The 27,022-nt window shown below is 35.6% G+C and overlaps 1 protein-coding gene across 2 annotated transcripts in view; it reads left to right on the forward strand.

Annotated features, from left to right (window-relative positions):
• Positions 1 to 27,022, forward strand: part of RSRC1 (arginine and serine rich coiled-coil 1) — a 158,856-nt gene that overhangs the window by 111,238 nt on the left and 20,596 nt on the right. For both annotated transcript variants that reach the window (XM_072408025.1, XM_072408023.1), the window contains exon 7: positions 10,162 to 10,230. In XM_072408025.1, the coding sequence (XP_072264126.1) occupies positions 10,162 to 10,230 (69 nt within the window). The remainder of the gene's footprint in view (positions 1 to 10,161; positions 10,231 to 27,022) is intronic.

A 27,022-nucleotide genomic window follows, 5' to 3' on the forward strand; every position in this document is an offset into this window, starting at 1 on the left:
ACAGCATATTAGTTTTCATCTCATCAGCCATTTTTTAAAACAAAATACTTGTTTAATAAAGTTGCCTAAATCCTATATTTGTTCCAGATAGAGGACCCCAGCCTAATATATATATATATATATATATTGTTAACACTTTGCCTTTAATAATGGGCAAGGAAAAAAAAAAGATTTACATGTACCCAAATTAACAATCTCTGATCCTAAATCGGTCAGGGCAAAGCAAAGCTGATTCATTTTTCATGTATTGTTTACGGAAGTAGACCATAATTGAATACAATCATGTCAAACCATTTGCTAATTACTTGATTTGATAATTCAAATACACAGAGCTAATATTAGATTATTATCGTGTGTTATTCTTCCTGCGCCATCTAGTGTTCCAATAGTAAATTGCTTGTGTTTACTTAATGCTGACAGTTTCTTGGAGGCTTTTTTGAGGGAATTCATAACAGGAAGGCCCTACAGACTTTGCTGTAGGCAGAACTGCTATTGGCTTAATTAGCCTTAGAATATTTTATTGGGATTGAATTTTATTTACTGGCACTGATGATAACTGTAACATTTTATTAGGACTCAATGCCATTTACTGGCATGGTAACAATATATTCATTTTTTTGTTTTTTTTTTCCCTTCAAGGAAACATGGACAATCATTTAAATCTTTTACCCTACAACATCTTTTTTGTGTATAGCTTACAAAGTTTGCACAGTCATCCATCAACCTTTAATTTTTCTTTGCTTTTGTCTACTGCTGCACAATATTCTTCTTTTTTTTTTTTGAACTTCCATATTTACCATATTCTAGTCGATCCATCTGCTGTCCGCTCTAGCAGGAAAAGAATGATTCAATATGTTAACCTGTGTGGAATGAAAATCATTTTAGAAGCCTGGCCTGTTCATTTTAGTTACAAGGGCCCTCAAAACATTTGATTTCCAGCATGATGGTTACCATAAGCATTTTCCCTAATGGTAGCTTTTCCTACAGAAAAATATTTTAGTATATATTCCCTGTTCACCAAATAAAGTTCATAGCCTGCAAAAGATAGTTTGCCTGTAGCTTGATTTAAAGATGCAACATATGTTTTATATGTTTGCTTGTACACTTTCATTCTATTACAGACAGAAAATCACAGATTTTTTCTTGCTTTTTATGTACTTAATGTACAAAAATCTGCTATGTTTTCCATTTTTATATTTAGGAAAATGTATGTACTTGACATTCTCTTTGCATAATCCCTTACAAAAAAAATCACAGTAAGTTTATCTGAAGTGCACTATTTAGTAAATCTAACATTTTGTCAGGCACTGAAAATTGAGGATCAACTGTTTATACAGTTTATTCAGATTACTGGTAGGTGACACAGAAAACTGCAACAAAGGCTACATGTTATCATTCCCCAGCACCATGCCATAGGGATATGATAGTAAAATGTCTGCACTTTTAGAGCCACCAGCCAACACTGCACATCTGATGGCTCTCAGTCCTGTCTGTCAATGATGGCTTGAATCCCCATTGGTAATTAGAATATCAGAGTGGTTCTCTGGTTTTATGATCAAAAATAACCTTTTACTTGTAGGTGATACGTTAGCATGAAGAAGGCAATATTCATCTGTAATTATCAAATAGAATTAAAAAAAAATATATAAAAAAAAAGATTTTTGTTTTGGTTTACATGTTTTCACATTTGCAAGTCAATAAAAAAATTATTATTAATATATGATATATATATATATATATATATATATATATATATATATATATATAATTTACTTGCAAATGTGAAAAATGTAAACCAAAAAATGTCATATATATATATATATATATATATATATATATATATATATATATATATATATATATGTGTGTGTTTTGTGTCAATAGTTTTTATTAAAGTAGATTTTTTAGGAAAAAACATACCAACAACAAACATCGAAAAAATATCCATACATATAAATAGTATAGAATTGCACATCAAAAACTGAACATATGAGACAGGGGGAAACAATAGGACAGTACAATAATATTGTCTATATATGTATAAATAATGTCTTAAAAAAATACAAAAAAATGAATGTCAGGTTAGGTGTCAAGTTTGGCCAGGGCACATAGGCATCGGTGAGATCTGGTCATGAACAGGTTAAGCATTTAAAGCAACTTACATATATAGGTTGGTTTTCAGCTGCCCATACAGTGGATTGGATCTGCATTGCATTCTTTAAAGGTTGATTGTTTGGTTGTGTAATCTGTTTAGGATTACCTGTGACCAGCTATAGATGTAGAAAGCAGCTATAATTTGTGACAGGTGACACACCGCCTGTTTAGAGTGAGTGTTTTTGTTGAAATGATATTCAAATATTGGCGGAGCACATTACTTATGCTGTTTCTAAGGCACCTCTTGCATTGGTACACCTAGGTAAATTAAATATATGCTGATAACAAGTGCGCATTATTAGGTAGCCTGGTAATACATGAGTTAAGTATTTGCATATCTTTGTAAGATATTGCATGAGTGTATACTTGTCTTTAGTAGATGCCTGCTTTTCGGACCAAGCATGGCATAGTGTACCAAATCTCCCATTAAAGCTCCATAACATCGTAAATGGCATTACACCAAGCACCCTTTAAATCTTGTAATCACATCCTGTCTTGTCATGACTCACAGTATAGATTTTGTGATGTCATATCAGTTCAAGTTCTATGCTTGAGTTGGAAATGGTGAAGACTTTCTAGAATTGAAAAGGTGAAAGTTTCTGACTCTGTTGAAATGTTCTCCTAGAGGTAGAAACTTTTGTTTGAAGTGAAATAGATGAAGAATTACAAGCCATTAGTGTATTACATTCCTCTAACTACATCCCTAATGTAAACCTTATTTCCAGTAGTAGTTTTTAATCTGAGTGGTAGATTCACATTTAAGGTGAAAAATACAAACTACAAAGTGTAAAAAAATGTTTATGTTCAGTAAAAGTCTTAAATATGCATTTTGCCAGGGGTTTCTCACACAGTGTGCTTTGCTTCTGCAATGATTACTTGATTATTGATTTATCAATAATTCTGAATGTTATTTAACAGCATCCATTTTTTACAGTCAACTGCTTATGTTATATTAGAGATACCTTACTATTTCATCATATATGTACTTATACATATATGACTTTCAGGTATCTGTATCTTCTTCGTTAACTGTTAACTATTAAACATAATCAAATTAAGTTCTCAGAACTTCATTTGAGTTTTGTGTGTATTATCTAAGGATTCTATAGACACTGACATTCTGTTACAATTTGCAGTGTGCTGTAGACACGTAGAGATGTTTTTATAAGTGAATGAGTAAATCTGGGCAGTCTTCCAAACACTGCAGATAGTGGGGGTCTGATAGCTAACATACTATATATAGGTACTGATAGTCAGGATTCATTTTGCTTAACTGAAATAACCAGTTTGCTCTGTTTGTCTGCTTCTTTTCTGATTAAATAGCTGTTTGTTTCACCATGCCTGTTCAATTTGATATAAAAGGGGGGCAGCTTTTAGTATAGTTATCCTGGAAAACTTCTAATGAGGAAACCTTTATTTACAAAAATAACGCATGTATCATTGTTTTTCTAATTGTGTTCTGTTGTGTTTGAACACATGGAAACTGTGTATGCCCAGTCTGCGTTGGACTCTTTTAGCGTGTGACTGTTCCCAGGTCTTTACTGCAGCGGCTTGCAGTTGCTGTTTGTTTGTGGGCCTTTCTGTCTGAAGTTTAATCTTCAACAAGTGAAATGCATGCTCAATTGGGTTCAGATCAGGTGACTAACCTGGCCATTTAAGAATATTCCACTTCTTTGCTTTAATAAACTCCTGGGTTGCTTTGGCTATATGTTTTGGGTTATTGTCCATCTGTATTTTGAAACGCCTCTCAATCAATATGACTGCATTTAGCTGGATTTGAGCAGACAGTATGTTTCTGAACACCTCAGAATTCATTCGGCTGCTTCTGTCCTGTGTCACATCATGGATAAACACTAGTGTCCCAGTGCCACTGGCAGCCATGCACGCCCAAGCCATCACACTGCCTCCGCCATGTTTTACAGATGATGTGGATCATGAGCTGTTTCAGGCCTTCGCCATACTTTTTTTTTGCCATCATTCTGGTAACGGTTGTTCTTGGTTTCATCTGTCCAAATAATGTTTTTCCAGAACTGTGCTGGCTTTTTTAGATGTTTTCAGCAAAGTCCAATCTAGCCTTTCTATTCTTGAGGCTTATGAGTGGCTTGCACCTTGCAGTGCACCCTCTGTATTTACTTTCATGCAGTCTTCTCTTTATGGTAGACTTGGATATCTATTCCCCTACTTCCTGGAAAGTGTTGTTGTTTCTCTTGGTTGGCTGTTGTGAAGGGGTTTCTCTTCACCATTGAAATGATTCTGCGATCATCCACCACTGTTGTCTTCTGTGGACGTCCAAGTCTTTTGGTGTTGCTGAGTTCACCAGTGCTTTGTCTATTTCCCATGATGTACCAAACTGAAGATTTTGCCACTCCTAATATTTAGCAATTTCTCAGATGGATTTTTTCTGTTTTTGCAGCTTAAGGATGGCTTAACATAATGACATAAATGAAATAACAAAGGAATTGCCCACAACAGCCCATTAAATACCCTTTGAGTCAATTGTCCAATTACTTTTGAGCCCCTGAAATAAAGTGATTGTGTTAAAAAAAAAAAAAGGCTTTAGGTCACATTTTTTTGCAATCTTTTTGTTTAACCCACTGAATTAAAGCTGAGTTCTGTCATTTAAAATTAATTGTGGTAATGTACAGTACCAAAGTTAGAAAAAATTTCTTTGTCCAAATATTTATGGGCCTTACTGTATATGTGGTTTGTGCAAGTTATAGGTATGTTTTCACTAAAACTTTGATTTTGTTAGTGAAGCTTGAAGTCTGAGAACGTGGCCTGGGAGGGGGTGAGGGAAAACAAGATGTAGAAAGGTAAATTTAAGGAGGTTGTGGTCAGATAGGACAAATGCTGAGTTTTGAAGGTGGACAGGAGTGCATAGTTTAGAAAAGACCAGATTCAGTGTATGTCCAGTATGGTGTATGAGACAGTGTTTGTTCTATGTCAGACCAAATGAGCGGGTTATAGGGGGCAGTTTGGTCTCCCAAGTTTTACAGTGGGCATGTTGTGGAAGAGAATATCCATAAATTTGAAGACTGTGCAAGGGGAGATGAGGGGAGAGAGGGGTACAGTAAAGGTAGAAACCCCTACCTCTGTGAAGAGAAGAAGAGAGAAAGAGAAGTTGGTAGATACAGTAGGGTGAAAGAAGACGTCTTACACCAGCATTTGTCCTATTGCTTGGGGGTATGTGAGAGGTGCAGCCCTTCATAGGTGTAGCAGCAGACATGTAGTCCCATAATGAGATTCAGGATTCTATGTTTGGTCAGTTTTATTCACATTATTCAAATGACCATTTGTACAATATTTAAAATAACCAGCACTCTTTTTGCATTTAGTGAAATTCCTTTGCAGAGAAACACATTTGCTGCAAAGGGCAAACTTGTATAGTAGAATAGATAAATCATAATCATGAATGGGTAGTTTATTGAATCTAAATTGTGCCCAGTTGGCCTAAGATCTGTGTGTGAGCAATCCATCTTATGCTGATAGTGGAGGCGCTGGAAATCCACCCGATGCATGCAATATTAAATTTCAGTCTAATGATCTGTACTAATACATATTGTAGATGGTTGCAGAGAGCAGCCTGTGAGTACAAGCGGGATTATTTGAAAGAAACAGCCTTTAACATGATTCTATTGGTACATCTACAGTTACACATTGAACCGAAATAGAGTTTGAGCATAAGTTCTGTTAAACTTGTTTTCTACAGGATATGTACAAAAGGAGCCTCAAATTTTGATTGTATGTGTTTATTGCTATTTTTATTTTTCAAACATTTTTTGTGGAATTTATTGTTTTCAGTTATAAAATCTATTTTATGTTTTTTTTTTTTTTATTTCAAATTAGGCTTTTTGTTTCTCCATTGCAGGTATGGACAAATACCCAGTAATTGTGTCAAGCTCTTTTGTCATTTTATTTCAATTGCTATGCATATATAATCAAGATGATGTCTGTGAACGATTGGCCTTCCCTGATTATGGCTAACATAATACATTTTGCAAATACACCAAAGCCTGAGGGTAGAGTATTCTCCCACATGTCCAAACCTTCTTATGGCTTTACATACAGATTTCAGATCACTTTTTACTGATAAACAGATCTGGAATGTTGAAAGAAAATAAAATAAATGTTTTTATAGTTCATGACAGGGCCTTTCTTTAAAGTTTCTTTAGAGATCCCAGTGAAACATTCTGTGATAGTTCCTACCTCCACTGCTGGCTGCTATGGCATGCTGAGAATAGATGAGTCCTCAAATGTTTTTTTTCAATAACAGCAATGCTGATGTAATATAGGCAACTCCACTGCTGGTAATACATTGCCAGTGGCAAAATCACACATCATTATTAATGATTCATTTATTATTCCAGTGTTAAACCCAGAATTGTTTTTTAAGCCGGGTGGCAAGAAATTGTAGACTAGTGGCAGCCCCTATATTGTGACCCAACTCTTCAGTATTCACCCCAAAACAGCCGGGTAGTTATTGAAAAGTGCAGTGTGGTATGCCCAGCTATAGGGGGCTGGGGAGAACATTGTATTTATTTAGGTATCAATCAGGCTGAATATACAGATTATAGCTATTGATATATGCATGATTTAAAAAGCCACATGATTTAAAACTTTAAAACCGTATCAATTCTGTGGCTTCGCTTGCACAATATTTTTGTATCTAAACCTCAATGGGAACTAAACTATTTTGTGCTTTTTTTTTTTTTTTTGCTTCTGTCTCTTCATATAACCTAAGACAGACTTGGGATCAAGCCTCTGTGGGGACAAAGTATCTTTCATGGATGTAATAGTTTTTTTATTTTGTTTTTCTTATATATATATATATATATATATATATATATATACTGAATATGTTTCTTTAGTCAACATTAAGGAGAGCATTAATTTTGACCAAATTCCCCAACCAGTGCAGAAAGGGAATCCCAAACCTTTGGGGAATCTTAACATTTTCCTGCAGACACATAGGGCCTGATTTGATAAAGCTCTTCAAGTCTGGAGAATACAGACTATCATTGGAGAACCTGGTGATCCAGCAGACCTTTAGTGACAATCACTGCAAAGGAGATTCCTGAACTTGTCAATGTGACATCTGAACCTGTCAATAAGTAGTATGGGCCACTTTTGCTGAGCAAACTGCTCCAGCAGTGTCAGGTATAAAGGGTGTCTTTTTAAGACCTAAAATCGTTATATATTTGTTTTAGATCATTATCCTTAAGGAGTATCTGTGACCTGTCATTGGGTAGTACATTTTTCTCCAGAATTTCTTAATAGTCTTGGGATTTCCTTGCTTCCAACACAGAATCGAATCACCTTGTTTCAGACACTGTTAGTTGATTCCAAAATCGAGCCCCAATGTTTTATAGTAGGTATGGTGTTACAGTCTGGTAAAAGTTTATTTTTTTTCATCTGGGGACATAAAGCTGATGTAGCCAGTTATGGCTTGCTAACATGGATTGTAACAAATTCTAGTCTAAAGCTACGTACACACGGCAGATTTTTATCGACTCATAATCGGCATCGGCCAAATATCGGGAGAAAATCTGCCGTGTGTACAGTCGGTGTCGTCCATCGTCCGAACAACTGTCCTGCCGGATCCACGGACGATGGATGACAACCGATCCTAATGAAAAGGAAGGGGGAGAGCGCGCAGCAGGGTGCCGCTCCGTCGCTCCCCCCCTCCCCTCTCCATAGAGCATGAACGGTGCTGTATGTACAGCACCGTTCATGCATCGTGCAGTCCCTTGTCGTTTCCAACGACAAAAATTGCAAGTGTGTACGCAGCTTAAGTTCTTTATGTTATTCTTTGAACAGTAGTGTTAAGTTGCCTTCAATTGGTATTTATATTTGAAATTTGTCCTTGACTCCTTGTCTACCATTCCCATCATCCTTCTGTCTGTCCAGGGCTTGATTTTCTCCCTGCAGACATGTTCAGAAAAGTTTACTACAGTCCCATGGACCCTAAACCTCTTTATATGTGCAATTGAAGTTTACTGTTGAAGTTTCAAACACATTGGGTAATCCAACTAACAAAACAAGTTTTAAACAAAAGCCAACATTCTTTTTCACTATGGGACTGCAGGGCTTATCTTGCATTGATTTGCATCCCATGTTAACCTTTATTACAAAAATGATAACTACTTACCTCTGCCCTTTGCAAATCACAATCTAAGAAGAGGTTTATCCATACCCCAGCCAAATTCACTGATAGAAAATATGGCACTCTCATGATATCCTTTGAATGTAAAAGATTTATGTCGTACAACAAATCAAAAACACCACCCGGGATCTCTGGCAAATGTGACCCCCTCTTACAGGACAAAAACATTCATTCTTTTAAAAACGATTTACTTTTAGCTCTGCTAATAGTTATTACACATTTAAGACATCTACTTTAAGCATTCATTTCAGTGTTTGCTGGCCACCAAACCAATAACACAAAGTAAAATAAAATATCTTTTAATGTATTTTACTTGTGTAACATTGCTTCTACACAACTGGTGGCTTTTAAACTCTAAATCTACCATGTATACATTTGCTATCTGCCCTTCTTTTTAAATAAGGTTCAAATTCTTCACTTTTTTCTTTTCCATTTGACAAGGCAGTACTTTTTAAACTTAATATTTCATCAAGTATAATGCTATTAGAGACTTATTTTCACTTAGTTCACTCATCAGGCAGTGAGATGGCAATAAAAGGGAATGGCTCCTTTGAGACATTAATGCTTTGGAATAAATGATGTGCTAGAACAGAAATTTAATTAATTTACAGAGTATATTGATAGTCCCCTGTTACTGTGCTGTATATTTTTAATCTTCTTTAACATCTGTAGTAAAGTGTTTCAAAACCCCTGCAGTTGAGCAACTAATAGATAATTAAGTAATAAGGGAAGAGGTTTCCAGAGGGAAAGAGATTCTTTTAACGAGTGCTGTCATAATAGGAATAAAGTACTGTTCATATGATTTATTGGGACGAAAATATATAATTCTATTATATTTTAAACTAGAAACTGCATCCTTGCCATGTTTGAAGAATCTATCCATATGAACATTTTCTGCTCAAGAAAATCATCCCTGCAACAAGAGAACATTTGTTATGTTTGCGGCCTGATGTATTTTCTTGTGGGGAGTGAAGTTTAAAAGGGAAAGATAACTAAATCTGTAAATGTTTCTCTTTGAAAGACTAGGGAGAAGATCAAGTCATTGACAGCTACACTAGGGGCAGTACATTCATTTACCAAGTTTTTTTTTCAGGTGGCCTGACCAATGAAAATGATAGAAGGAAGGTGCTGGTCCCACATATACTGCTTTAGTTACAAGAGAATCAAGAGGCCAGTCTTGGTTTTACAGCTAGAGGAGAATGTTGTACCAGGGAAAACTTTTTTTTCCCTTTGTGGCTCCATGGGATATTTTTAATTGCTTTCCTAATTATACTTAATCAGAAAAAAAAGTCCCAAAAAAGAAATCTTTGCAAAATGGGCATGGTGAACACAAGTTTAGGTAGATACAAAGCAACAAAACTAAATATAATAATATCAACGAATATCAAAATAAATATATGGTAGATGTGTACTTGATATGTGTACTGTTGCTGTACAAATATATACCATCCTTAGAACAAGGTTGTCCTAATCATTACCCTCATTGTATTACATCAACTACTAGGATACAGATAGATTCATAGAGAAAACTGGTTACTAGCGTAGCACTCACCCCAAAGGAGTCGTTGAACCTCTTCTGGTGGGAAATAAAACACAAACTCAGTCTATATCTTTAGTCTATGGGGTTTCATTAAACAGTTCAAGGTAGTAAGGAGAGAGGGTTAGGGTGCACAGTCAGGATACTCTCTCTACATGTCTGTGAAGGCTTTTATCATGGCTTGACAATATTCTTACATAAGTATCTGTTATTGAGAACTAATTGTAAAACCATTAAAACCGAACCAGATGATAGTTGCCATAGTTTTAAGTATTGCCAATCACTAACTTTTTCTTTTTCTTTTTAGCAAAAGCTGATGAAGCCTTAAGAGCGAAGGAAAAGAGTCAAGAAGATGCCCGAAAACAGAAGGAAGAAGGTAAGAAATTTTGCATTTTTTCAGTCTAGCAAATGTATTTTTGATATAACTGTTCTATGAGTACAAGTAACTCATCATTGCGAGCCCTCGTGGCTTAAGGAAAGGCAAGCTATCTTATCCAGCTTGCAATGAAAGGAAATAATGAAGTATTTTAGAAAGTTATGGACACAGATTCACATAAAATTGTCACATGGCTTATTCAACAGAATTTTATTCTGACTTCAAACAGGAAGTAGGTTTCCTTGACTGCAAAACAGTGGAGTACTTTATCTCTACATTTCACTTTTCTTCTCTTTGCAAATATTTTAATTGCATTTTGTATCAGTTCTGTATGTATTTAATGCAACATCAAAATGTTCCACTTCCTATAACAAATGTAATAATCTGTAGGTTCTCTTTCAAACTAATAATTGACAGAGGAAGAATGATAAGACTTATTGAGTGGAATGTAGTCATTCTCCAATGTCTTTGTAGGTCTATCTACTTCTAAGCATTTATTTATCTCTGCTTTGAGTTATTATTTGGAGTAAAAAAAAAAGCAAATCCCTGTAATCATCTTTAGAGGTTTAGGATATTGAAGTTTAAACATTCTTTTCATTGATCATTTAGAAAAAAATAACTTTTTTTAGTGTAATGAAGAGATTTAAATAATGAATGCAAAACTGTTCTCACTTCAAACTAAGCTGGGCACTCATTTCATCTAAAGAATGCCTTTTTTTCTCTTATGTTAATTTGCTAATTATGTTAGTCAGGTATTCAGCTTAATGCATGATAAAGAAATGATGATTGCAGATTTAATGATGATTAATAGAGTTAAGACTGTAATGCAGTTTTCTTTTTGTTGGATTAGTTTACATGAGGTTGCTCAGTGGTTCCATTTATTCTGGAGGTATAAAAACTTTGCAGGTGTCAACAAATCTCTGGTTTTCATAGGCACTGGTGCTAATGTGGTTGCAGGAAGTTAACACAAGTCAGGGTCTTCTTACTTAAATAGAATCCATGTTGCAGTCATTTCACCAATACAGGTAATGTGGAACTATGCTATTTCTTCGTGCGGCGTTTATGAGCTTGCAAATGATTCTGATCACTAAGCTTGTGTAAAGTAATATGTAGTTTTACTATTTTTATAAGCCAGTAAAACATTAAAATGTTTAAAGCTTGAATTTGTAAAGCTCATTACAGCAAGCATGAATTTGATGGAATTTAAAGTAAAACAAACATATTAACAAAATACAGTAAAAACCATGATTGAAAGACTGTTTAGTAATTCCTTTCAAAGATCTCAAACACATTACAGTCTCATATTCTTTGGAAAGAGTTTCTTTCTTTGAATTTGAGTTAACACTAAGCAAACTGTAAGTTTTTTGGAGCTGGTATAAAAAAATTGTAGATGTTTTTTTGTATGGAATATAATATGAATGAAAAAAAGCCTAAAAGTAAACTTTTGAGGAACTCTATTGCATTTGACATAGGGATTAGAAATCTTAGAGCAGACATCATGACTAGAGCACAAAGCCAATTATACAACAAATCAAGTAAAATCTATCAAAATCATTGAGTAAATACTTCTAAATGTGCTTTGATAGACTTTAGAAGCAGACGTTTTTTTAATGCCACATTATTTTTTACTAGGATTAGATTAACTCTAATTAATAATTAATGTTAGAATAACTAAATTAATTCGATTAACTTTAACTTTTCCATAATCTTAACAAGAAATGGAAGGCTAAGTTCTCTTCCTATGAACAGCAGCACGGTGGCTCAGTGGTTAGCACTCTGGCCTTTGCAGCGCTTGGTCCCAGGTTCAAATCTTGGCCAGGACACATTGTGCAGGTTCTCCCCGTGCCTGCGTGGGTTTCCTCCGGGTACTCCTGTTTTCTCCCACGTCCTAAAAACATGCAGTAAGGGTAACTGGCTTCTCCTCAGAATTGACCTTAGGCTACATTAATGGCTTATGACTATAGTAGGGACATTAGTTTGTGAGCTCCTTTGAGGGACAGTTAGTGACACGGCTATCGACTTTGTACAGCTCTGCGTAATATGATGGCGCTATATAAATACTGTATAATAATAATAATAATATGAATTGTGATATTCTGCACAGCTGCCTGCACCTAGCACCTTGCATTACAACGCTGGTTCTTAAAGAACCATTGTTTGCACATTTTACAGCTGTCAGCAGTGAACGTTACTAGTACCGCTCACTGTGCCTCCTCTATTCATTCCCAATGGAGCTGCCGCAGGAAGTTGCTACCATGTAGCATCTCTCAAGAGACAGCGGTTCCCAGTGTGAACCTAGCCTAAGGAAAGACTGTTTTTGTACACAAAGGCTTACCAACAGCAAAATTTAAGACTATGGATAATTCTGTCACATAATAAACTTAACCATCTTCGAAGTGTTAGCTAAAAAAATTATGATAAAAAAAAATTTATGAATTTTGAACTAATAAGAATATTATTAAAGCAACTTAGGGGTTTAAAAATAATAGTTTATTTACAAATACATAATGCTGAGTGGCTGAAGAACACATTATTATTTACAACAGCAGATGAAACTGTAGCTATACCTTATACTTTTTCAGTTGTAGACAGAGTAGGGATGACTTAAAACTTTCTTTAGGTTTTTCTACAACCTGATGCTGTATTGGAGGGATTTCCCTTCACTTCCTGTGAAAACTGAGCACTTTCTACCAGGCAGAAAGAGAGAAAAAAACTGCAACAGGGAAAATGAAAGATAAAAATATGTCTACTATGTCTACCCTGTTCTACTCGTATGTGTTACTTGAGAGTTGCACTAATATCCTGTTTGGCATGTGGTCAGCCTTCACAGCAAATAAAAAAATTTCTATAGTGGAGCCCAGGAGAGCAGTAAAAACCCGATAGGAGTTCTATTACTTCCCTACTCTATCCAAAACTTCACATATATTTTAATACTAAGCAAGCAATGCACAGCATTGATCATGAAAATTACTAAAAGCTGATCACATATTTTTATCTATAACAAAGTTGATGACCTCTTAACTTTTATTCATACTTTTAATTTTGTAACAAGTGAATTTCTCCCTAGGGCATTTTAACTTTACCTGAAGTAGAACTATACTAAAATGCTGAAATAAAACTTTGTTGACAGATTTGCTAGAATAAATATATAGTAATAGAAGAGCAGGATTACATGGCTTGCCTCCAGTACTCCATTGCTTTTTACCTGCACTGTTGATGGGGAGGATCAGGGTACACCCTGACTGATTGCCCATCAGCAGAGTGTCTCCTAAGGCCCTCAGTAGCAGATTCTACAATATAGTCTAAATTCAATTTTGGGGGGGGGTAGCCATTTCACCTTACTGCATGTTTTTTGGTATATGGGAGTAAACCGGAGTACCTTGGGGAAACCCACACAGACATGGGGAGAACCTGCAAACTCCATGCAGATAGTGTCCTGGCTGAGATTCAAACCTGGGACCTAGCGCTGCAAAGGCCAGAGCACTAACCTCTAAGGCACCGTGCTACGGATTTGTTTAAAAACCGTCAAATTGTTAATTTTGAAGATTAATAGGCATTTTTCCTACTAATGATGGTAATCCTGAAATGAAAAGTCCGCTTGTAACTAAAATATAACTCATCAGCTCCCTTGTATGTAACCAGCAATCAGTAATTTTCATTATCATTGTGGTGCATTGCTTGCTTAGTAATAATATTAGTAGTCATTCATGACTACACCTTTGTAGGTAACATCTGAGGTGTGCTGTGTGCTCACAGAAACAGCAGACAATGCAAAATATATTGCTGTGATTACAATTCTTGTTGATCAGGCACAAATAAGCTTATTATGTCTATAAAACTCAAACAGCAAACTTTCTTTACATCATTTTTGCACTTACACCCCATTTATTATGGTCTATTTAGTGACTATATAACATCAGTACATTTTCTATTCACTTGTTTCAATGTTTCCCAACCAGGGTTCCTCCAGATGTTGCTGGGGATTTCTTGAGCAATAAGCAATTTGTGCCTCTCAATTTAAGTGACACCAATGGTCCTTTTGGCTATCTGTAGCATTCTTGCTAATAGTCAACAATGTAAGAGGCATTCTTCCCACTAATCACACTAATAAACTAACATTCTGTGAAGTTAAAATAGGATAAGTTCACAATCTGTAGCAAAGTCATTGAAGAAGATTTTTTAAAATAGACTTACCTTGTTTCCTTTCTTTACTTGGTGAAGTGGTGGTGGGGGAAGGGTTTAGTAGGGATTATGTAAAGTACATTTCGTAAATACTTACGATTAATCTTTTTTTCTGTTTCCTTGTCCCTTTTTTGAAATAAATGTTTACATTTTTCTGGTAGCTTTGTGCTGCTGCCCCTCTTTTCTTTTTCTAGTTTTTTGCTCCCCAATGTGTGTTTTTTTTTTTTTTTATTAAAGTGTTAACGCTTGCCAGCTACATGTATGCTGTCATTTCTGGTTTAAGTAGAAAATCTCAAGTTCTTGCCCTCATAGCAAGATTATTTGATTGTATATATTTTATTTCTTTGCATTTTCATTGTTATGCACTGTAAAATGATTTGTAACTGTCACATTACTGAAATGCCCAGGGGCCTTTAATTTGGGCTGTTTTTATTATTTTAAGTATTCAATATTATTACCATTCAGAACTAGTTAATTTAATTTACTGAAATACAAGATCTTAAACATAAAATACATTCCATTCAACATAACATCCAATTTTACAACAGTGCATTTTCCTTGATTTTATAACTATCTGTGATCGTTGCATGCAGTTTACAGTTAATTAATTATTATTTGTCAAAGTTTTCCATCTGATTATATATTCTCCACACCATCATTACTTCCAAGAACAAGATTTTTTTTTTTTTTTAAACAAGTATCTAAATATGTTCAATTTGTTAAGTTTCACTTTGCCCTGCTGTCTGAAGAATGTTTCATGTATGTAGAGAAGAAGATAAGCTTCTAATTACAGAGCAAACAAGCTAGGAAGACTGACAGGGAAAGATGGGTGAACCTAGCATGTAAGATAACAATGGAGACAAAAATGAGCCAGGAGTCATGTTTGCGCTGTATGTTATGTATAGGATAAAGGTAGGGTCTCAATTGTGTATATACGTGCAATTATATTGAGCATCACAGAACACCAAGTGTCACTTACAAGTTTTTGGCAGGAAGAGGCAGCCCCCAACAATTTTGATCCAAGCCTAAGCACAACTTCAGCCTTTCATAAAAGAATTATAAAAAAGAGAAAAAATATCTTTGGGAAAGTGGGAGGGGGGAGCAGGGGCTTCACATGTATTTTTAATAAAAGTTTTGCAAAACACTTAAGCTGTACCAGTATTTTTTTCATTTCTTGATGTTTCTGACCAGAAGAAGGGATTTTCATTTTTTTCATTTTATTGTTCACCATGCAAGTTGGTAATGATAGAACATTTGGTCTGTGTGCTTTTTTCTTTTTCCAGTGGGCTTTGTGTTTGGTAACAAGCCAAACTAAAATAGGTATTAAGGTTTTATGGGTTCCTTTTTAGCCTAACTGTTTGCCATACTAGCAATGTTCAGAGGGATCCATCACTCGCTTATCACATTTTACCTGTAACCCTCACATCTAAATCTGAGATTATTATAGGGTGCCTCTCTCAATCACTTTTGTGGTAGTAGGATAGTTAAGTAGCCAAAATGATTTATCAACCTCCCAGTGTATTTCCTGGCTTTTTACATAGCGCTATGTAATGCCTCCTTTGCATCACAACTTTTTTCTGAGGGTACTTCTGGATGATTTACAACTTCAGCCTCTGCTTGAACCCAGCAGTTTTCATATTCAAGATTATTGTGTTGATGCAAGGCACTTTTATTTTGGCATTAGCTGCCTGTTGTCATAATTTCAAAAGTCCACCAGCTTGCCTTTAAAAATTTTTTCCCCTGTAATTTGTGCGACTTTTATAATCATCTATACAAACAGGTTTGTTGTCCCTAGAGCTGAACATCAGGAACATATAAAAATAAATGTATACTTTAAACACTGTTAGTTATAAGCACATGGATTTGGCTGAAATAGGGTGGAGCAGTGCTGGGAACAAGTTAAGTGTGCTATGTGCCATTGTGCTGACAGGTAACATGCTTGCTAGGACAGAAGTGGGCTGAACTGAAGTGAGGTGAACAGTCTAGTGCTATTCTTATATTGTCCCAGTGTAGGCAGAGGCCAGTTTTATTCCACAGTGTTAACAGGGCTGTCTAAATCTCTGGATAGACAGACTTTTAAAGATGCCTTGACAGGTGAGAAAGAATCTGTATGTGTTGTTTTTTTTTCAATTTTTATTTGTTATTAACATTTGGCTTTAGGACAGGAGTCAAAATGATAAAATATACACAGTGATCAAACTATATATAGAGAAAGAGATATTCAGGACAAGAGAGAAAATTATAAAATTAAATGGTTTGTAGCTACCTGGAGCAAGGTAAGTGTTTCACATCACAGAGAGTCTATTCATTTACATGCAACATTGGACCATGGAGCTTCACTCATATTGGTGTTTCAGGTTGGCACATTCAGTCACTGAATGAATTGCTTTCATGTGTTCTCCTGCTTGTTGTACAAAAAGGTGCTTCTGATTTAAGAGCAGGCTACTTGTCAAAATACTGTCAGGTCTGCGTTGTTTCACCCATATGCAATTTAGAAAGGAACTGTTTATTTCCTTGGTGCTGTACCTGTTAACATTTCAGCTGCCTGGCACACAGCTGTCCTACTTTATCAGGCCACCACCGTATACCTCTTTTTTCAGTTAAATCAGAAAACATTCAGCCAGCTTTTATCTGAGTTATCTGACCATCATTGTACAAAGCCACTTTTCACTGGCCACATCCAATGTAAAAAATATGCATTTTCTTCTATCATAAATGTAAAGGGACATTTATTGCTGACCATCAATGCCAGAAAGATTCAACTGATCACATTTATATTAGGTAAAAAAATTATTGTGACCTGTTGATGTGAAAAGATTCATTTTCTGTTTGCTTCCATATAAAGTTGGGCTTTTTAAATTTAGTATAAAACAGGCATTTTTAAGCAACTTTAAATGCTTAACCCACGGGCATTGAGCTGCTATGAGGGTTTAACGGCCAGCTATGTTGAAAAAGGTTGTTATTGGGTGTGTGATATAATCCATTCACACCTACTGAGGAGACCAACTGCTGGTTACTTCAAATAGTAAAAAGAGATCTAATGGCAAGTCCACCTCAAAATAAAAACACGTTTGCATTTAACTTAAAGTTTTATATCCAATTTACAGTAAAGGAAAACTAATTTTTTAAATAATTAAGTCAAAAAAGAAATACAGACTATTACATTGTTAATTTATACATTGCACTGTTCCTGGATATTGGGGGTGCATAGTCATTAGAAAACACTGTCTTTGGTTGCTGTATACTTGTATAAGCAGGCGTGTGGTTGCTTTAGGATATAGTACCTCATCTCTATTTAGTAAGTAATAGTGCAAAGTCTGAACCACTGATGATCTCCTGCTTTAATCACAGCAACTTGAGGAAAAAAAAACCCTTGCTATTAAAATGTCTAATAGGCAGTTGAATAAGCAAACACGTTTACCATGGAGCCTTTTAAACTGTTTATTAATTTGTACATAAGAAATAGGAGATTGTCCGGCTTCTTGCCTCCAGTAGATGTGTCATAACATTGCTTTCATTGTAATTTTGTTACCAAACGATGTGAGATTAGATGTTGGATGTTGTATGTAATCTGCTGTGAAATCAAATTATTTGACCTCCACGCTCACCAATACCCCCTCCTGCCAGCTTTGCTGTTAAATATTCAGCATTTTGCTGTCATGAATACAAATGGGGGACAAATTAGAATCTACAGACAGCTGACCCAGGCTGCAGATTAGAGACTGGAGGCTGGTGCTGTTTTAATTACTAAGGCCCCAGTAGCTATTTAAAGGACATATACACAAAAAGGAATCATTTCAGAAGGCACAAAAAAAGAAGGAAAAGGGAAAATAAATAGCTGCCTCTTCCCAATTTGAAATTTTGATTTCATTTGCCCTTAGATAAGAGCCATGCTAATTTGCTGAATGGGATATGATCTCTGGGGGCACGAAATAATTATTACATTATACAGTACTGAGGTTTTTTGTGTTTGTGTGACTCTTTTGATTTGTAAGACTTTGTGAAAATGGAACAAAATCTAGAGATTTATTTTAGTGTAGAGCTTAATGTTAGATTGCACAGGCTTTTCAGTTGTGTGCAATTTTAATTGAAATATCTATAGTAGATACATAGTGTAGGGAGCTCAGTAGAAAATTACGTATGATTTTTTGACATCTCCAGGTAACCTGTAGATCTGCAAGAGCGTAAAGCAGTGAGCTCTCCCAGGCATATTTTTTTTATTGTTTGTCACCACAATTTTTGATGTACCTATACAAATAAAGAACTATGCCATACAATAGATACAGCAAATACTTTTAACCACCAGATGCCGAAACCATAAACAATAGGCAAATGTGCGCAGGGTCTTGTAAAATTGATGTATTAGTTTTGGTTTGACTGACTCTTTAAAGACAGTCAATGATTTATCTTAAAAAAAAGTTTTTTGATTAGATGGACATTATTCACCCTCTGACTGACCAACTCCAACATACCAACAAGATTTAGACTACATACAGCCGTAAGACTTTTGTCATTGGAAAAGATCTTTCACGATCCTTTCCAATGACAAAAGACTGAAGGATGCATGAACGAACGCTGTACTTACAGCATTATTCTGTTCTATGGAGAAGGGAAGGGGCAGAACAAGAGAGGGGCCCCCGCTGGACTCTCTCCCCTTCACTTCTGTTGCGGTTCGGGGATTCGCCAGGAAGGATCCATAAACGACATCGGACTGCCACTGTACACACATCAGATTCTCGTCTGATACTAGACCTGATGCGATAATCGAAGGAGAATCATCTGATGTGTGTACAAAGCCTTAGGGTATCTTCTTCAACCACATTTTTGCAAAACTGTTAGTGACCTCTGATGGCTGCCAGTCTGGAGGTTGATGTTAACTTGTTTGGGTTTTAAAAAAAAAAAGATAAATAATGTAGTTGAATTTTAGCAAGCTATTTTTTTCTAAGTTATTGTTGGCTAAATAGAATAACTACAATTTGTTAAGTTATTCTTTGACCTGCTACATAACCATGATGGTACCTTATCCTGGAGTGTCTCTAATGCTTATTAAACCAATGGCTGCATTTTAACCCTTTTGCTTTGTATGACCAAAGGATATATTTCACTCATTACAAACTAATGCAGAATAATGTTTGTTTTCAATAGTTATTTATACATTTTTTTAGTATACATTTTTATAAATGATAAAAAAATCTTCTTCTAGGTTATGTAAGTGCACACACTATTTAAAGAGAACATCTTACATGTACATGTATACAAATTACAGTTTGAAAATATATCCATGGTAATGGTTTATGCTTAAAATACATCACAATTCTTTGTTAATACATTTGCATTATGTGCTCCTTGTGTGTGTTAACCCAACGGTAAATTGATTAGTTATGCCTGGCTAGTAAGCAGTGAGACATTGTGATGTACACTTGGGATATAAATGTGGCAGAAAATCAGCATGAGTTGATTTAATTATCACTCTGAGACCTTCGCCTTTTCTGGTTTAGTGATCCTGAAACTCTCCTTGTTTCCATGAAATCCGAAAGGATACTAAACCTCGCTTACTAATTTGTCCTCTCTTACTATGATAAGCCAAGCAATTACCGCCTTATTGATTTTTCATCATGGGATATTTTTAAGGTTTTTTTTTCTTTTCGTCATAAAATGGATCAGAGTGATGTGAAAATGGTTTCTTTCCATCCAGTTTACAACAGTTGTGTTGCAGAATTTAATATCCTCAGTTTGACCTCCTCTGGCTGATAATACAACATCTTGGCCATGTTTTAGAGTAGAATTGCAGCTACAAATGTGATCGGCTATGTGGAGGGACAGTTTAATTTGCTCTATTTATAACAAAGTCAAAAGGCACATGTTTGGAAAACAGAATTGTCACTATGGACCAAAAAAAGTGCCATATTCCCACTAAGGTCAGAGAGAACAAAATCTAACCTTATAGCATGTCAGTCTGTAAATGAATCTCTCAAAGTATGCATTTCTAGCATAGCTATTATTGTACAGGTTGACAATCAAAAATCCAGCAACCTCCAGACCTGAGGCGTGCCAGATTTGCAAAAATTCCAGATTTTATTTTTTTTTTATACTTACCTCCACAACAGGCCAGTCTTCCTCTCGCAGCACCGTGGACATCTTACACATTTCCAGGGAACAGGCAGCAGGGACGTCTCAATCTTTATTTAGTTTAGCAAGCAAGCCCTAACAACTATTTCTGCAGAACAGCGCCATGAAAACATTAGTGACCAAACAGTGGACTCCAGTCTCGGTATTGAAAATTTGTTCCAAAATTAATGCCGGGAAACTGAAGGATCTGAATATTGATGGCCGGATTTTCCATTGTCAACCTGTATGTTTGTTATTTTTTTTTTTTTTTGTGACTAATTCAATTTCATTTTTACTTGTTTCACTGGTACACCAAAATGTACAGGTTCATGTACATTTATAACACACATATTGCAGTGCTATATTTTATACAATCTGTTTGCATAGTTACTGTTGTGTTAGATTTTTTGTACCCCCTTGTGTTGGTTGGTTGTAGACACTTTCGCGCTGCTGCCTTTTTAGACTGAAGACTCAATACAAAATGGGTCCAATGAGGGTTCTTCTGGAGTGTAAAGCTTTGATATGGCATGCCTGCAGTCCTAGATACCGGGTACTGTATTCCCACTGATTTCATCTTCACTGGACAATGATGGACTGTAAACTGGTAGACAGACTGACCCTGCATCTATAGATTCTGCTACTTTGGTACCAATAATGCAGAGTAAATACCATTGTGCAAAGCCTAACTGTCAGATCACACTTTTGAGAAGTCCAAGGATCAATAAAACTGGGAGATTTGAGGAAGAGAAAAGTAAGCTGGACCATACTGAGCCTATTGTAAAAATATGTCTATTAAACTAAAACTGTTGAGAATGATCTTTAAGTTTTTTTGGAAAAAAAAGGATTTAGGTTTTTAAAAATAAATGAAAAAAAAAAAAAAAAAAAAAAGCACTGACGTGATCCAATACGATGAAGGACTAATAGTCTTACATTGTAGGTTAGAATGCCAGTGACCCACCTACATCTATCTGCAAGTTTATTAGAAGAGAAGCCATTCTGGCCAGCTGTTTACATTCCACTTCACTTATTTTTAACTTCTGCTACCCGTGCCACATAACACCACTCCACCGAGGAGAAATCCCTGGCTAGGATTTTTAAAACACTTCCAGCGGTGTTGATCTACAGTGTTCTCCACTGATCCATTCTTGGCCCACCTGCTGACCTCCCATCATTATAAAATGTAGTAATGTTACACTTTGCAATCAAAATCTTCACCCTGTGAACCATGAGACTAGAAACTACTTTAGTTATAATCAAAGATTAGTAAAGTGTATATTAGGCGTTATGGTCACACTTATGTACCATATGTTTTATAGTAGACAATCCAACATCAAAATAAAATAAAACTCATCGGAACAAGCATAAAAAATAAAACAATATTTTCAATGTGTTTCTATCCAGTGTGTTGGGCTCAGAGTTTTGATATTTACTTTGGTAGTGGTGCCTGCTATAGTCAACCCGTTCCGTATTTAATGCTTTTGTGCAACAGATGTAATCAAGCACGTGTCCTTGCTGGTAAAGGGTGCAATGGGTTAGCCCTTATCTAGCTCACTACACAATATATATGTGCCTAACCATTAATCAACCAGTCAAAAGCAGCAGTTCTTTTCCTCATCTGCAGCATATCATTCTTGGTAAGTGTGTGGTTTCTTTATTAGGCCATTACAGTCACCTGGTGTGGGTTTGAGCATCCCCAGAGAATATCTGTGCATCTGCCAGTAGCTCAGATCCTAATCTGCTGACCTGCTGAGTGATCCTGATTAGTGTTCACATTATACGCATGCTGCCAAGATTGTGCAGCCATTAGGAACATTGTTATCATAACTTAATGGGACAAAGATTAACAGTAGCATCATCCACTAATTCAATTTAACTCATTCATAAAGCATAATTTTGAGCAATTTGCTTCCCTCTGCTCTAATGCTTTGAGTGGCCTACTCATCATTTCAGCCAGTGATGCTAAACAGGTAAATTTGATGAAGCCTTTAATATTATTGATGTTTCTTTTGTCTGAGTCTTATTGTCACTCAGCCAAGAACAATAAATTAATGTGTCAGTACAGCATCCCACTTGTTAGTGGGCACTTTTGACAGAATAGCTGACTTTCACCTCACTAATCCTTAACACTACATATGCCACTTAGGACTCAATAGGGCTGCTTTCCAGGATCCTCTCAACAGACTTTTGTGCAGATGCAGTTATGTGGCCCTGTTCTTTCACACTTTGTGTACATCCTCTGTCACAAAGCATTACACTCACAGTGAGCTGATCTCAGAAAATTATCTTGAGAAATTGCTGACATCTATTCATTTGGCTTATGTTCTAGGCAAGGTTTTAGGTTAAGGTGGAAGAAAGTGAGAATTATCTACTATCATCTCTTTGTCATTATACAGAAAAACACATTTCTCTATACCACTAGTATGTAGCAAAATAGGGTGTTTTCAATCATCGTGATTTGTATGTCAACAACTATGAACCATCCATGCATCTTTTCCCTTGTAACAATATTGTGCTGATCTTCAGTCAAAAAGCTTGTCATTTTATTCACGACCAATATCGAGTTTTTGAACTTTAATCCCCTGACAGGTACCCGTTCTAGCCAATTACACATTCTACTTGGTTGGGTTACCAATTTATAAAAACTTAAGCCAAACACAGTTCTTGTCCATAGCAAAAATTCACTTCTTTCCTACGAAGGATGATAAGCAGTTGTATCTCTGTTGGGATCTTTCACATTTCTATAGATTGGATGAAATGAGCAGGTTGGGCTGTTGGAACACTTGTATAATGTGATAATATGCTTTATAAATAAAGTCAAGATTTTTGCATTACAATTTAGGATATGTGAATGCTACCATGCCTTGTTTTGGACCGTGCAGCATAAAGGTAAATTGGGCCACTCAAGGCCTAGGAGTTACAAAGTGTCACCATTATTTTCATCTTCTGCAAATGAAGCACCACACAAAATGCATCAGATGTGTGCTATGATAAAGAAAATAATAATTATATATTTTTTAGTTTGTTGACTTGCTAAAATGAATTGTACTAGAAAATATTATGAAAACAAATTGTTGTTCTCCAGGTCCTTGGGATGTCTTGTTGGTGACCATGAGGATAATTTGGTCTTCTTGGTGAGACATTGTGGGGCTCTGAAGAACAGTCAAATGATAAGTTGTTCCAAGATGACGGCAACTAGTGTCTGTACATTATTGGTCAGTTACCTTTGAACAATCGTATCGTTACAGTATGTACAGAATCGTACACTATAGGATCGTTTAAAATTATTAACAATCCTTAATCTTTTGTTAATTGTTTCTTTTCCAACAAAGATTATCTGACGTGTATGTAGCCTTAAGCTGCGTACACACTTGCAATTTTTGTCGTTGGAAAGGATCTTTCACGATCCTTTCCAACGACAAGGGGCTGCAAGATGCATGAACGATGCTGTACATACAGCACCGTTCATGCTCTATGGAGAGGGGAGGGGGCGACGGAGCGGCACCCTGCTGCGCGCTCTCCCCTTCCCTTACATTACGATCGGCTGTCGTCCATCGTCCGTGGATCCGGCAGGTCGGTCGTCCGGACGATGGACGACACCGACTGTACACACGGAAGATTTTCGCCCGATAATTGGCTGATGCCGATTATCGGGCGATAAAAATCTGCCGTGTGTACGTAGCTTTACACGGGTATTTGGAGGTGCTAACAAGGTGCCAGCATTTCAGCAGAGTTGTTATCTTAAATATGTTTAGGCCATGCGTTACACATGTAGGTAACTGGTAACACAAAACTCAACGAACACATGCATCTGTTAAAAAAAATTATAGCATTTGTTGTAATCCAGTTGTTGAAATGCCAGTTAGATGCAACTTTGTTGTTTATTATTTCTAAGACATATGATTAGCCTTACTTGTATGTGTGTTAGTATTATTAATACCGTGTACTGTATATGCTGTATATACTTATATGTATATGCCATACTGTATTGGAAGTTTACAGTTCTTTTCCATTCAACTGGGTAAGTAAAGACCCCCTTAACTCCACTGTTTGCAAATTAATTCACCTTAATTTCATTTTAAGTAAGAGGAAACAAGGACCCTAACAGTGTATGAATTACAGTCACCACTCTTAAACAGGAGTCCAAATCAATTCTCATTTATAGTTATCATTATTTAGATGCAGGTCTAAATCTTAAGAGTGGGAGGTTGGGTCCTCTGTTGTTTCAAACTAGATTGCGTGTAGAAGCAACTTTGTCTCCGATATGTGTTACAGAACAGCACATTTTCCTTTTTTTTTTTTTTTTTACAAACCATGCATCCAAAATCAGAAACAAGTAAAACATGTTCACATGACCTGTTACTGTATGTTGTGGTTTGTCTGGAGCTATTCCTAATGGCATGAACGTTTTGCTGGTTATTTTAGTGTAGCAGCTTCAGACAATTTGTGAAATAAATGTAAAGGTAATGGATCTGGGGCAATCTTCATTAAACAATGGACTGTTCAAGCTGGTTAATCACAATGAATGGAGCAAACTTCCAATTAAACGGAGTACAATGTAACCTTAACTATAAATAAATCAAAGCTTTTAGAAACAGTTTCTGGCCAGTGATCAGGTAATAGGTTAGGACGGAATTGATTATTCACTGACAGTACTCAATTCAGCCCTGAAATGTATCAACTGCGTAATAAGGACCTATTAGTCCTATTGATTTTCTGATTTGTATTGATAGCTAGCAGGCCAGAGCTACACACCAATATTTGCATAACCGTTTCCCCAGGGTTAACAATTTTCACTAATGAAAATCTCAGCAGAGTCACCAGTGCACGTTAATGGAAATGTAAAGGGCACAGCTCCGTTTTACAATTAAATGCCTAATAAATGGAGCAGTTTTTGTTCTGAGCTAAGGTTTCAGAATTGCTTTGCCCGTTCATACTGTATTCATTACATGGTATGTCGCTATGTACATTCCAGAAGCTTTCATTAAACACAAGCATTTAAAGCCTCTGACTATGTTTATGTTCCAAACAAGAAAGTTTTTTTTTTATTTTGTTGCCATAGTACGTAATACCCTACAGTCGTTATTTGGAAGGGAAGGATAAGAAGCATAATTAGTATGTGTATGTAACAACCTTGTAGTGCTAAGTAGACATTATCAGAAAACAAATTATTGTGATAAATTTATTAACTGAATAAGTTATTGGAGAATCTTTGTTTTCAGCAATAGGGAAATGTGATTGTCCTCTTTTCTATGCAGGTAAGTAAATGGGTACTTATTTTCCTATATGCTCCTCCAATCTTTATGATCTAAACAGTTCTGAAATGCGTCATCAAAACACTTGTGAAATGCCCATTCCAATATCTATTCATCTGTGAACATGGTCAGAAAAGTGATTACACAATAAACCAGGATAATTAGTAAGTTACTTGTACATTCTGTGGTAGAAATTCGAAGACTGCTCTGCTAATCAACTAGTTGGTCTTCTTTTAAAGCTTATTTTAATATATATTAGCATGTAATGTAATCACATCATGTAATGTGTTTACACGATTTGTAACGATTGTGACCTTCAAGTCTGTCTCAGACAAAAAGCCATCATCAGCTTTTAGCTATCTGTAAATAGGGCATTCCTATGACTTGCTATCAGTGAACATTTATTCTTCTGACCACCAAGTATTGAGGTCCCTTTTCCACTCATCCCTATCAATGGGAGGTTCAGTGTTCTGTCCATAAATATTATTTTTCCTGATTTAATTTTTGTTGCATGATGTTTTTATGTCTTATAGAACATGTGAAGTATACATACATTGATAGGTGTATCCTAATTTAAATAGCCGAGGCATTATCAGGCAGTTATTACCCTTAAATTCTATTTTATATACAGAAGCAGTGTGTGTGTGTGTGTGTGTGTGTGTGTATATATATATATATATGTGTGTGTAAATATATATATATATATATATATTTATATATTTGTATGGCTGTGTAATATGTTGTTTATTAATAATAACAATAATAATATTATTATATATATATGTTTCTATTATCAAATTTTAATAATCAATAATACGTGAATTTGTAAGCAAATGACAAAAATAAATAATGAAATAGTAGGAAAGTATTGTAGATATTACACATGAGACAGAACTTATATCTACTACATTAGTGTGTTAAAAAGAAATCAACAGAATTTCTACTCTAAAAATGTTCCCTTTTATAATATGTTCACTTCTGTGGTCAGGATTAAGCTATATATGGAGAAGTAATTGCCCTTTTATCCCTCCAAGAGATCAGATATGCTCTGGAGACATTGAATATATCGCCTGAAAGACACAATTCAACTGAGTAAAACTGATATTGAACAAGTGGAATGTATATTGCCACATCACAATAACATAACTTTAAGGCTGATTTTTGTGTTTAAAAATAGATATTGGAAATGTAAAATCCTTCAGAGCTTCAGGCGACATTGACAAATTGCCTGACCTTCAGCTTTCTCTTAT

Source organism: Pyxicephalus adspersus, chromosome 4 (assembly GCF_032062135.1).
Source record: "Pyxicephalus adspersus chromosome 4, UCB_Pads_2.0, whole genome shotgun sequence".
NCBI classification, from domain to species: domain Eukaryota; kingdom Metazoa; phylum Chordata; class Amphibia; order Anura; family Pyxicephalidae; genus Pyxicephalus; species Pyxicephalus adspersus.